This window comes from Diplotaxodon limnothrissa, linkage group LG16 (genome assembly GCF_057381915.1).
Source record: "Diplotaxodon limnothrissa isolate DT_005_m linkage group LG16, D_limnothrissa_male_GT1.1, whole genome shotgun sequence".
Lineage (NCBI taxonomy): Eukaryota > Metazoa > Chordata > Actinopteri > Cichliformes > Cichlidae > Diplotaxodon > Diplotaxodon limnothrissa.
In genome coordinates, this window is record NC_140611.1 from 34,024,289 (window position 1) to 34,038,296 (window position 14,008).

General features: G+C 43.3%; 2 protein-coding genes across 3 annotated transcripts; one reads left to right on the top strand and one right to left on the bottom strand.

Annotated features, from left to right (window-relative positions):
* Positions 1–2,825: 2,825 nt before the first annotated feature.
* Positions 2,826–6,172, bottom strand: akap19 (A-kinase anchoring protein 19). Of its 2 annotated transcripts, XM_085374800.1 has the most exons (3): positions 5,833–6,172; positions 4,407–5,021; positions 2,826–4,138 (listed from the first exon to the last, which is right to left on the bottom strand). In XM_085374800.1, the coding sequence occupies exon 2, from the start codon at positions 4,707–4,709 to the stop codon at positions 4,434–4,436; it is 276 nt and encodes a 91-aa protein (XP_085230926.1). In that variant the 5' UTR covers positions 4,710–5,021; positions 5,833–6,172; the 3' UTR covers positions 2,826–4,138; positions 4,407–4,433. The 2 variants fall into 2 exon arrangements, with proteins under 2 accessions (XP_085230926.1, XP_085230925.1); XM_085374799.1 differs by having other exon boundaries at positions 2,826–5,021.
* A 4,189-nt stretch (positions 6,173–10,361) lies between these two features.
* On the top strand, positions 10,362–14,008 carry mstnb (myostatin b). Its single transcript, XM_085375160.1, has 3 exons — positions 10,362–10,847; positions 11,154–11,524; positions 12,281–14,008. The coding sequence occupies exons 1-3, from the start codon at positions 10,469–10,471 to the stop codon at positions 12,659–12,661; spliced, it is 1,131 nt and encodes a 376-aa protein (XP_085231286.1). The 5' UTR covers positions 10,362–10,468; the 3' UTR covers positions 12,662–14,008.

The following is a 14,008-nucleotide window of genomic DNA, read 5'->3' on the forward strand; positions in this document are numbered from 1 at the left end:
GATTGCACCAATGAGATCATACTGACCTCAGATTTACATGTCCAATGCTGAGCATTAACTAATCAGCTTGGCTGGTGTCAAGTCAGTGGCACATTTTTAAATCACGTTCAAATACTAATTTTAAACAAAACTTGAGAGACGGTGGACAAATTCAGGAATAATGAGAGAAAGACGGGAAAAAAAAGATTTTAAGTAAAGGAGGCGCAACATTATATTTTCATTTTCAGAAACTTGCAGAGCTGTTGGGTCTAGCATCTCATCTGTTTTGTAACAAATCAATGGAGTTCCTTTGTGTTGGGGACTGTGGAGTCCAGCAGGAGTCAAATACAAGAAAAAATTACATTTTAAAGCCACAAAATGCGATTATGTGCACCAATTTTGTATATTTTTGTGTGCACCATCAACACATCATAGCGCTTTTTCTACCTAGAAGCCAGGCTGCAAAGCACAGGGGACCCCTGACTTTTCATAGCATGTATTGTGTGCATACTTGGTTATATTTATTATGTAGTAGGAAATACTTTTTAAAAAAAAATCTTTATTTAAACAGGAAATTAAACATTATAGACAAATGCCCAAGAGGCAGAATTTATTTGTCTTTGAATGATTTTTGATGGTGGGAAAAACCAGAACTCGCAGATAAGATCCACAGAGAAGAGCCTGTAATTGTTTTCTGTTGATTGGAGGAATCCCTCTCTGTGCACCAAGAGCTTCTGGTTTACAAATCCGGTACTGATTGATCATCACTTATGTAGCAGGTTTATCAGAGAAACCCATGTCTTGTATTTTTTTCTGCTAAATTCAGTATAAATATGATAACAATGAGGGCATCCAGGTGTTTCTGGCTATGTCGATGCTGATTTAAAGGTAATTGGCAGTATTAGCTACCCCTGGACCCGGTGTGTTCAGCTATAAGTTCCCTCTTCTTGGGTGTCTCCTTCTTTTACTTTAAGACTGCTTACCCTATTGAAAAATACATTTACTTCATTACATTTACATAAGTTCCTTATGTTTTTAAGAAAAAAACATATCGTCTTGCTTATTCATCTCTCAAAATGGGAAAAAAGTCCCATCTATGGCCATTAAAGTGCTCCATACTGAACTAGTTGTTAATTAAAGATTAATATTTGTAATATTTGAACACTGAACAGCAGAAGGAGCTTCTTTAAACACAAAAAATTGCATCAAGAAAATGATAACGCTTCGCTCCAGCATTGATTTGAACTCAACGACAGGGCACTACAGCCCTTCAGACTCTGCATCTCAGAGAATCTGTCCTTAGTGTGAGTAAAGCCTGTCTGTGGGAACACCTGCTGGTGTCAGATAGCGTAAAATGAGTGACCTTTAAAACCATGAATCACTTTTCCCCAAAAGGAAGCATCACCTGGAAAACACAGATGTTTGGATGAAGACGGATATTCACGCTGGGTCTGAGATTTTCTTTTCTCAATTCTGTGAAAGGTGCAACTCGACGCTTTTCTTTTGTATGACCTGCAGACCCCACATTTATAAATGTGTAAACACGGGAAATGCAGTCAAACCTGACATCAATATTTCTGGCAGTATCTTTAAGAAACAGAATTGGAGGCAGAAATGAAAACTATGACTCAGCCTCCAGCATGAGAACTTTAAAGAAAATGTGCATCTTGACTTGCATTAACAGCTCAAACTCTGGCTATCAGGCCCTCCTCGTGTTTGTGTGTGTGTGTGTGTGTGTTTTTCTAAGCCAGCCTTTCATTCACAGAAAGCAGTTTTTTAGGAAAACAGTCAGATTAGCCTTTTCTCGTGTTTATCAGAAGCAAAACATCCGATTAGCACGACCTCTAATCTCCAGTTTGCTCATAACATGTTTGGAGGGAGATTAATCTGCCCACGCAGGAACATTATGATTAATGTGTTTGATTTTTGGAGTGTTTGGGTTACGTAGCGCACCAATATGGTGCCGCTCATCATCACTGAACTCACAGAAACAATTCAACCTGTGAACTGTGGCTCAGAACTTTGTTTTTAAAGAGGCTGCTGCTCTTCTGTAAAGCTGGCACAGTTTGAAGCACCGAATAGCATCAGATAGCCCTCCCAGTGCAGTGTGGGTGTATTTGCTGCTTTTATTGGTCAGTTTTATGTCAGCACAGACTGGAGACGTGGAGAGAAGGCAAGCGGTGACCATACCCTGCCACTTACTTTTATGGCTTTATTAGCAGTTGGCTCCTGCTATTGTGGTTCATCCTTGCAGTTATTTTATTACTTCAATACTCAAAGCTGTTGTCTCTGCAAACAGCTGTGTGGCAGTTTAAGCGACAGCTCGCAGTAATGACTTCAGTTGAGGGTAAATTCCACCTGTCTGATGCCACTTTGACGCACAACAAACTGACCTGTCAGCATCCACCAAGCTGCCAGTGACCCATTTACAGTTTAGGGGTTGGTTCACATCCACTCCTTTGTATGTAATGTGTTTATCCAAATGGAATGGCTCATAACAATGGGTATGAAACTTAATTTGAAAAGTAAAAACCTCTAATTTCTGAAAATGTATTTGTTTGAAATTATCTTGGGACCTGTCGGATATTAAAGGGACATTTCACCCATAAATGTACATATGGGTGAGACCCCTCTGGCCTGTGATGCTATTCATCTGTTTTAGTGTGAGCTGTCAGCAGCAACATTTATTTCCTGAAATCATGATTCAGTCCTCAAAAGAAAAAATTATTAAGAAAAACAACCTGTGACAATTGACTGTATATAAAAGATGGACGAGGCTTACAGCTGTGAAAAATAAAGGTTATGTGGAAGTGAATTACAGAACTGGTTGTTTAAAGCTCCAAAGAAAAAAAAGGTCAATTCATTTTATTTTTGCACCACCAAATCACAACAACAGTCGCTTCGAGCTGCTTTATATTGTAAGATAAAGACTAAAACATTACAAATAAAAGCCAACAATTAAACAACCCACACTTAGCGAGCACTTGGTGACAGTGGGAAGGACAAACTCCCTTTTTAAAAGGAACCGGCAGTTGATGTCTTTCTGGGTTCAGTCTCTAGTTTCAGGTCTTATTGAACACAGCTTGATATTCAGTTTGTACATTACAGTACCCATTAGAGTCTAACAGGAGACAGCTCATTGGCTAATGATGTATCAATCACAAAAGGTTTTTTTTTTTTTATATTTTTGAGTAACAAAGTCATGATTTCTGGAAACAGACATTAGATGGGAGGGTTTAAAAAAGCATTTCTATATATTCCTCTATATGTAAGAAAAAGCAGACAGAATTGACCAAATTTGGCATCTCACACAAAAACAAACAATGATAGACACCACTATGGCCAGAGGAGTTCAGGAGTGAGCCTTTAAAGCTGGCTCATTGTCATTAAGGACTTGGGCGGTTTAAACCTTATTCCAGATGCACTGGCGCTCTTGTTAGAGATAAAAGGTTAAATGTCATGGCTTTGTGCTTTTTCTTCTTTAGGGCAGGTAGCAATATTTCTCAGGTATACACTGACACGATGTGGACAACCCCCCCAAAAAACAATCGAACAAAAAAAGAAACTAGGCCCTAAAACATTTCCCCCAAACTGCTGCTAGTTTTTTTATTCACTCCTCTTTCTGTTGATGAGCCAAATGTTTCTTGAAAGTGTGTCAATCCTCCTCGTGCCCTGGTTTCTTTGCGCTGGCCGCCTATACGATCCAAGTCCTGTCAAAGTTCCCAAACTGCACGACTTGTGTGCAGAGAATATCCTGGAGGGCAGGAAGCGCATCATTTGTACCCTGGATTTCCTGGACTCGTTTTGAGGACATGTTTGGAAGGAGGGCTGCAGCCAAGCCTGTCTAATTGCAGAGCTTGGAGGATAATGCTCCTCGTGGATCTCCAGGGAGGCCATTAGGAGCCCACAGAGCCTTTTGTCAGACCGGAAGGAGTCACACAGCTGGGTGTGTTTCTGACCTGCTGATACCAGTTTTCAAGTGAGAGCCTTCACCAAATGAAGGGATCTATAAATAAGATCCTCCGTAAGAGGAGAGAATCTTGGCCCCAGGACAACATTAGTGGACGGGGTAGACTTTCACTGGCAAGGAGGAACATTGTGATTCCGGGCATATCTGATAGGATTTCTTATGAGGGCAGCCACGAAGAGCCAGCACCTACTGCGAGGCAGAGAGGGGACAAATAAGGACCGAGGAAGATGATATCTAGCTGAAGACGGTGTGCGTCAGTGAGGCTCCAGCTAAGAAACCAATAATCACAGAAACATAGATCAGAGCACTCTGGTCACTTTGGAGGAGGTTTTTTAGTCTCAGTCCATGTAAATCAAATCCAAAAGTAGCTCAATTACTAACGCCTCATTCATACTCCTCCTCACAAGTAGGTGGAGTGACTCTGAATGATGGTCAGAGCAACTCGTCCCAGCCTCACCTTTCCACTGCGACACACCTCCCCCCGTCATGGCACGTCACATTCAATGTAGGGGATGTCGCTGTAGCGGCGGTCTACCTCCACCCACTGCTGCACGGCCCGGGCCACGATCTCCTCTGATAGCTTCTGGGCGTACTCCAGCAGCACCGGGTTGACCTGAGGGGAGCTCTCTGGTGAACCCATCTCTGAATGAACTAAGTAGGCTTTCTCACCCCTTGTCCCTTTGCTCTTTCCCTCCACCTTCTCCGTGGAGTTTGCATTTTGGGCCACCGAGTCGCTCCTCTTGGATTTGACGCACCCCATACTCTGGAGGATGTAGCATTGATTCAGTTTAGGGTGGGGGGTGTAGGATGGCAGTGAGGAGCCAGAGTTTTTGGTTAGATTTCCAACACCAACATTTCTTTTTTACCTCTGGAGGGGAGCTGTGTTCCTGCTGCAGTCACTGTCATCCACTCCCACTCGTAGCCATGTCTCTGAGCACAACAGGTGCGATGGTCGGGGTGGTGTTACACAGCTGCGGGTGGGGTTTTAGTGGGTTGACCGGCTAGGAGGCCCATCCCTGTGTGGGTCTGACAGTCCGGCAGCTTTCTTGACCAGATCTCACACCTTCCTTGGCTGCAGATAGAGAAGAGACAGAGACAGGATTGTTTAAAGTGATTTATTTTCCACTAGAGTAAAAACAGTCTAAAAATACCAGATGGTGGGGAGCGAGGGGAGGATTGTGGACGAATTTCACAGTGGCTGTGACCCTGGGCTCCAGGGGCTGGTTCGAGGTCAGGGCCTTGAAGTTGGCTCACCTCTGCAGGGTCACTTTTAACCACGCTCCACTCTTCTGCACATCTACTGTGTTACTCATCCACCCTCCTCCTCCTCTTCCTCCTCTACTAACTCGTGTTTTATGACTCAATCCCCCTCGCCCTATTTTGTATAGCATGACACAGGCACGTCTGTCTCTGGCCTGAGTGCCCTGATGCTGTTTTGTTGTAAGCCCGTGTCTCCCATCTGTTCCACTAAGCGAGCCTTGCAGCCTGATTCGCAGTGACAGCTCCTCTATTTTTTTTTTCTAGGACTGGAGGCCTCAGTGCACAGCAAACATGTGCTTCATTCAGAAAGCTGCATGTAGTCTGCACAACACGCAGCACATGAATGATTCATGCAGAGCCGGGGAGTCTCCCTGTGAGTACAACAACATTTGGAGGTTCGGGCAGACATCAACACAGGAAATCCGCATCCACAGCTGATGTTATGTTAATGAGCTTAAATGGCTACAAACAGTTGCCTTAGTATGAAAAACTGAGAGCACCCGTTAGATGTCTGACAGACACATGGGATTTGAATTAAACGTGATTTGAACAGCACAGTGTTGCAGCTTTATCTCTACAAACATGAACATGACTGTGTAGTGGCCCAAAGAAGCTGTACATACTTCTAGAAGAGAGTCTCAGATTTCTCTCCATTCCACTTTAAAACGAAATAATCCAGCGACAGAAGAAGGAGCAATAACCCCAAGGTCGTTCATATAAACAGTAATCCATACATCATATTGTGTCTCTGCGCTTCGCCCCCTTCTGCTTTCCAAACAGCATCCGACGGATCTGAACTTGAACCTTATTGGCTGTAATGTAAAGAGATCAAAATATCTCCACAAGTTCGTGGCGCTGCTCGCCGGTTATTTGTGATGAAGCGCTCCGTGCCAGATTTCCAAATAATCTCCGAGCCTGGAGGGTGCGGGCTCTGCAGACTGTTTCCCCTGATGCCTTCGCGTCGGTCAGTCAACGCAGAGTGCAGCTCCGGGAGAGAAAATCACAAGTCTGGACTGAGCTGAGCACAGCGACGCTTGACGGAGGTTACCGAGCTGCAGCGGGGCTCCAGAGGAGAGAGAACCCAGACGATCCGAACCCACACGGGGCGAGCCTGCCATCTGCCGGCCAAACAAGTGACGAAACGATATGGAGGTTCATTTGTGCAGAATAAACGTGGGGCCCTAACAAAAATCACAAAAACATAAATGAGGGACAAACTGACTTCTATTTTAATTTAAACTGCTCAAAACCCCAAATGAACACTTTTTATTCAGAGTACAGCACCAAGTCAGTTAAACTTCTGGGATACTGATCCTTGGGGCGCCACCAGGGTGGGTCCAGGGAGGGGGCACTGGCCACCTTCCAAAATTTGCTGGCCCTCCCTGGTAAGGCTGTCCTATGTTGGTAGTAATTCTAATAAACGTGAGCACAAAAAGCGGCAGACACCCTACAATGAGTTGAAACTTTAACTTACTATTTATTCCTGCTTAAAACTGATTATTATGGATTTCAGTTAACAGGTGATCTAGACGGGCATCAAAAAGACAACCCCTAAACAGGAATGGTTTCACAAGTGGAGGAAACTGACGTTTTCCCCTCCTCGTCTTTTTTGACTGTTTCCCATTTGGCTAGGATCAGTGTCACTACTGGTAGCATGAGCTGATACCTAGACTCTGCAGAGGTTGCGCAGGTAGCCCAACTCCTTCAGGATGGCACATCAATACGTCCGTATAATCTTAAGAGCATGGATGACTCTAAGGAGAGCTGGATAGAGCCGTAACAGGCCCCTAACCAATCAGCTGAACTGGTATCTGCTCCTTTAGGCATAGAAGATCAGGATGAGCAAAACAGAGATACAGAATGACGTCCAGCTGGCCACTGGTGTGAATGTCTCTGACAAAACAATCAGAAGCAGATTTCATGAAGCCGTGGAGAAGACTATGTTGTCGGTGACATCGTTCAGCATGGCCGATGTGTTCTGGTGATGGGTCAGTGATAGTCTTGGGAGGCATATTCATAGAGGAACGCATAGACATCTACAGGCTAAGCACCAGCATCCTGACTGCTGTTGGGTATCAGGATTAAATCCTTGGACCCATTGTCAGACCCTACACTGGTACACTGGGTCCTGGGTTCCTCCTTGTGCATGACAATGTCCGACCTCATGTGGTGAGAGTATGCAGGCAGTTCCTGGACAATGATAGCATTGACTGGTGCCCACACTAACCTGACCTAAATCCAATAGGACACCTCTGGGACATTATGTTTTGGGACCTTCAGACGGTCCCAGGTTGCACCTCAGATTGTTCAGGAGCTCAGTAATGTCCTGGTCCAGATCTGGGAGGAGATCACATCCACAGACACCATCCACCCTTTCTCATGCCCCTGTGTTGTCATATTTTTTTCACTTTGATTTTTGGGGTGTCTTTGAATTCAGCTGTCTGTGGGTTGATAATTTTCATCACCACCAAACAATGCGATGTAACCTATTACCCAGTCCATATCCATGCAGATATCCAGCATTATTTTTCCTGCATTGAAATCTCTTGTGTGTATAATGAGATGTGAACGTTTTCTTACTTAAAGCTCCATGGTGTAGGGGTGAATAGATTAACCTTACACATAAAATATCTCTGATTCAATTACAGGAGGAGACACAAACTCAGCCTCAGAAGATCACAAGCTAAAACATGTGCCAAATGTCTCATGTGGCTCCATCTGCTGGCGGGTGAATCTATACCTTTTCATGTATCAGATGACCACTATACTGTGGAAATAATTAATTAACGTATCCGTCCTCTTGTCTCTTTCTGAAATGCTTTTCTCGTAAGACTCAAAAATAACTGACAATAATATTTGCAAATAAATAAATAAATAAATAAATAAATCTAAGACTCACCTTCCATCAGTTGCACCAGGTTATTGGAAATCTCTATTTCTTTTTATTTGAGGGCGTTTTTAATCATACTCCACTTTGTGGGCACACACAATTCTCCACCTTGGGAGAAGTGTGGACACCAAATGATGTTGACATGTTAACCTGCAAGAGACCCATGATGGCAGTCTAAAACCTGATTTTAGTTTTAGTTTGTCTTATAGTGTTGACTTTGGTCACAATGCTCAACACTGTCTAGACACGAAGGAACATGAGAACAAAGGACCAAAAAGCTCTGTACTCCCACATAAAGACAGGCTGCCTTAGTAATTTATTGTACACATAAATAGATTAAAACTGCAATAAAACTATTGTTAGATTTACAAAAAAGATGTTGGCTTTATTCATAGCTCTGATTTCTTGACTGGCATGTGGATACACCCCCTATAGGCTGTTGAGAAAATAAACTAACCACTTTATTAGGTATCCCTTGCTAGTACTGTATTGGACCCTCTTGTTGAATCAATTCTTTGTGACATAGATTCGATAAGGTGCTGTAACTTTCCTCAGTTCACGTTGAGATGATAGCATCACACAGCTGCTGCACATCCATGATGTGAATGTCCTCTTCGACCACAAACAAAAATGTTCTGTTGGATTGAAATCTGGTGACTGTGGAGGCCATCTGAGTATAGTCAACTCATTGTCATGTTTACGAAACCAATTTGAGATAATCTGAGCTTTGACACACGGTGGTCAGAAAGGGATTGACATCAGCAATCCCCTATTTGGGTAGGCTGTGGTGTGTAAACGATGTACAGTTTGCATTAAGTGGTCCAAAATGTACCAAGAAAACACCCCAACACCATCAGCCTGAAGCACTGATGCAAGACAGGCTAGATCCAAACTTTCATCGTATAAAAGCCAAAATCTGACCCTGCCATGTGAATCTAAAAGTAGAAATTGAGACATTTTTCCAGTCTTCTATTATCCTCTGCTGATGAGCCTGTGTGAGTTGTTGTCAAAGATTCCTGTGTTAGCTGACAGGAGTAGCACACAGTGCAGGTTTGTTCTGCATACCTTGGTTGCTATGAGAAGTATATGCATTACTGTTACTATTCTATCAGCTTTAGGTTGTCCAGCCATTCTCCTTTGACCTCTGACATCAGCAGGCATTTTGACCCAGAGAAGTGTTGCTCACTGGATATTTTTTTCCCCCTGGGCCATTCTCTAATGGCTAAGTATATTTATCCGAAGCAGTGCCACACAGAACAACTACACAGAACAACTTTAGATGTTACAGAATTTAAAGTACATGCAGTGCATAAAAATTAAAGACATACATTTTCAAATAGCCTTGACACCAGCAATTTATGTTTCTGATGTTAGTGTTAGTAACTGGCCACACGATGGCGCTCTTCTCTCGGGTCGTTCAACCAACTTTGACTATTTTGAAAAGTCCTTGGCCAAGTATTTTCTACATTTTAGTTTATTCTCTTTGGCCCTGATGCCATTACCCAATGCTCTTTTGAGAAATAATATAGTTCCAGATTTTCATGGAAGAGGATTTATTCGATTTTGACAGAAAGCCTGACCTCAACAAAGCAGATGATTTAAGTGCCACTCGATAACTCATGTATATCTCATGCATATATCTTTCTACGTAGCACTTTTAATTCTTATTCTTACTTTTATTTTTTCATGTCTATTTAAGCGCAATTTATGACAGTATGTTTGCACTGAAGCACCGCAGCAATTTCCTAATGTTGTAAACCTGCTCAACATTTGGCAATAAAACCCATTCTAATTCTGATTCTGATAACATTACAACTGTCATTTTTCTTCAGGTGGTAAATTCATTTAGAAATTAACATTTTAATCCAGAATCAGCCGAAAATCCAAAACGCTGCCCTTTCTCAAGGACGCAGAAAGAGATGCGAGCAAAGATATGACTGACTATTGGATATTCTTTAGAGAAGATACGCATTGTAAAGTTTAAGAAAATGAAGAATGCAGCTTCTATCTTTATTCAAGACTTGCATTAAATTATTTGTTTTTGGGTGATATAAAACATTGTCTGAGTGAGATTATCCCGTCCAGCACATGCCCACAGCCACCGTTCCTTTATGGGTTGACAGCGAAAGAAAATTTTTCTGTCAGTCGGTTAAAATTCATTGTTGCCTGTCCAGCCAATCATAGATTTTGACGACACAAAAGAGGCTAAAGTTGGAGTATAAAAAGGTGCGCGCTAATAAACTATGATGCCTATCAGTGTGGGACATTAATCCAACCCCAGTTCAGTCGCGCATCAGCTCCGACACAGTGCAAAGGATTTTTTTTTAAACAAAGCGTATTTTTAAACCAGACTTCACACCTAAGAGACAATGCATCTGTCTCAGATCGTGCTGTATCTGAGCTTGCTGATTGCTTTGGGTCCAGTAGTTCTGAGTGACCAAGAGGCGCACCAGCAGCCTTCCGTCAGCACCCCAGTAGACACGGATCAATGCGCTACCTGCGAGGTCCGGCAGCATATTAAAACCATGCGATTAAACGCGATAAAGTCTCAGATTCTGAGCAAGCTGCGAATGAAGGAAGCTCCCAACATTAGCAGAGAGATCGTGAAGCAGCTCCTGCCCAAAGCGCCGCCGCTGCAGCAGCTTCTGGATCAGTACGACGTGCTGGGAGATGACAACAGGGAAGAAGTCCTGGAGGACGACGACGAGCACGCAACCACAGAGACAATTGTGATGGTGGCAACTGAACGTAAGTGTGAATTTTCTTTATTTTTTGTGTCACTGCGTAAGCGCACTCGAACGTCTCCAAAATAATTTTTTACGCACGTGGTAGAACGCACAGGAGAGTTTATTTTTAGAGAGCAGTCATTTTTTTCCCACCAAGGTTTTGTGTTAAATTGTTGATGCAAAAGATTCAAAACACTTTATGAGACATGGTGTTTGGGCAGAGAGTGCGCCGAGTGATTACGCATGAATTTTACGCAATCATGCGCAAACGCGCCACTTTATTTCTCAGCGATCATGGAATTAATTTTCTTTTCCCATGTCTCCGCAGCTGATTCCGCCGTCCTGGTGGACGGGCAACCAAAGTGCTGCTTTTTCTCAATTACGCAGAAGTTTCAAGCCAGTCGTGTAGTTCGAGCGCAGCTTTGGGTGCATCTGCGTCCCTCAGAAGAAGTGACCACCGTGTTCCTGCAAATCTCCCGGCTTATGCCGGTCACAGACGGGAACAGACACATACGAATCCGCTCCTTGAAGATCGACGTGAATGCCGGGGCCAGCTCTTGGCAAAGTATAGACGTCAAGCAAGTGTTGACTGTGTGGCTGCGGCAGCCGGAGACCAACTGGGGCATCGAGATCAACGCTTTCGATTCGAGGGGAAATGACTTAGCTGTGACCTCCGCAGAGCCGGGAGAGGAGGGTCTGGTGAGCTCAACTTTTACTTGAAATTTAACAGGGAGCTTGTGGTTAGGTTTTCACTTTGAAACGATGAACAATAGATGGAGCTTGGTCTCATATGTCTAGAGCAATAGGCTATCTGTCGCTACTGTCACAATCGGTGCATATCTAGCCATTTCTAAAGCGCCTAGGTTCAGAAAACTGTTAATGCGTCTCTGTACAGAGGGTGAGACTTTAACTTCCAGTGTGCAGAGAGGCTTTGCAGGCTCAGCAGGCGTTTAAACATTCCTGCATTTCACTGCTGGAAGAAGGAATCAGGATATAAAAGACTTTTGAAAGCTGTTAATCAACACAGACTCCATGTAGGCGCACACCTGCATTTGGACAAGCGCCCGGTCCACAATAACCTCAAATCTTATTGCTTGATTACATAAAAGTTCACCTGCTCCACATTCCTTTAAGTATTCAGTGTGGCTGTGCAAATCAGAGTAATTGCTGGCACATACACACACAGAGCTACTATCAATGACAAACATACATCACAGAGCTCTAATAATGGCACCCGGCACTGGGGCAATTAGAATAACTAGACAGCTGTGGCTAACCAACCATCAGATGATTTAATTTCTGCATAACTCAAAGTTTCATAATATTATCGTGCCATGTTTGAAAACTGACAGCCGCAGGGCAGCGGATTAAAAGATGAAAAGCTGAATGCTGTCACCCGCCTCCACCTGCAAACCTGTTATTATCAGATTGTTCACACACACTCTCTTGTTTCAGCAACCGTTCATGGAGGTGAAGATTTCAGAGGGCCCCAGGCGTGCCCGGAGAGACTCGGGCCTGGACTGCGATGAGAACTCTCCAGAGTCCCGGTGCTGTCGCTACCCACTCACTGTGGACTTCGAGGACTTTGGCTGGGACTGGATTATTGCACCAAAACGCTACAAGGCCAACTATTGCTCTGGGGAGTGTGAGTACATGCACTTACAGAAGTACCCACACACCCACCTGGTGAACAAAGCCAACCCCAGAGGGACTGCAGGTCCCTGCTGTACCCCAACAAAGATGTCGCCAATCAACATGCTCTACTTTAACCGCAAAGAGCAAATCATCTATGGCAAGATCCCCGACATGGTGGTGGACCGTTGTGGATGCTCCTGAGTTGGGATGGAGAGAGAAAGGGGGCGGGGGCGAAGGGGCCGAAGCGCCGTCCAGCATCCTACTTTAAGACTGTTTGATACCACCAATCCACCAGTTCCAGTGCTTTCCTGCAGAACACGGTGCAATAGAATCAGAGTAGAAGCCACAAACAGCCCGACCTTCCTGCAGGGCAACGCTTTCATAGTTCTCACTTTTCTTTCCTCCAGTGAAATCTTAGCCATAGAGGCTTGAAGCCAGGTGGATGCAAGAATGCAAACACACACACACACACACACACACACACACACACACACACACACACACACACACACACACACACACACACACACACACACACGCACACACACATGCACACACACAAATATAACACATGCTGGACCTTGAAGTGAATGTAGCCAGAAATGATCACAGTTTTCCAAAACAGTGTTATTATTCTTTGTTTTTTAAATGATCTGTGCTCTGTCCATTTATAACAACATGCCGTCCGTTTATACACCACTCCACTTGTAGCTGATATACAAGCTATCACACTTGATGCTCTGTGTTTGTGATAATCATTTTTTTAGTTTTGTTTTCAGAGTGAAACCAGGAATCCTCAAGGACTTTTTGAAAGGGCTCGGAAAAAAACACAGCTGGAGACTCTTTAGGGTGATATTTCACACTGGTAGAACATGTTTTAGTACCCCTAAGTGTCCCCAAGAGTCAATAAAAAGTTAAACTACACAAAAGACTAACTAATCTGGAGATTAATCTCTCTTTTATTGCTCAAAGTTTCCCCCATAATGATGTGGTGGTTAATCTCTCTTCAGAGCCTATGGATACAAACATGTTCCACCAGTCTGAAGTACCACTTTAGGTCTTGTCAGGTCCTCACTTATTCTGTCATACATACATGCAACAATATATCCAACTGAGAGATCATTCTCCCTCAGTCGCAATTGTCAGTATCCAACCAAACAGCCCAACCTGCCCGATACACTTGAATTATTCTGATTGTAAATTCACATGACTGGACAGAAGGACTTGAACTGAAGGCACGATGAATGCAGCCTCCAAATGAAAGTGTGTTTAAGACAGAAAACGATGTGAATGTCGAAATCATGTTTAGACTCTGTCTTACAAACACAGTTTGCACTATGGCACACCAATAGAAAGAATTGGTTGCTACAAAAAAAAGTTGTAAAAACTGATTTTGATATGTTTGCTAATTTGTATTGTATTCATATGGCATTTGTTTCCAGTAGGAGTTGCCTTTCTGAACCATTGTTGGTAAATATGTAAAACTGCAACCTAGCAAGATAAATGTTGTAATGCAGCAACTCTATATACTTGTTTTAACAAATAAAA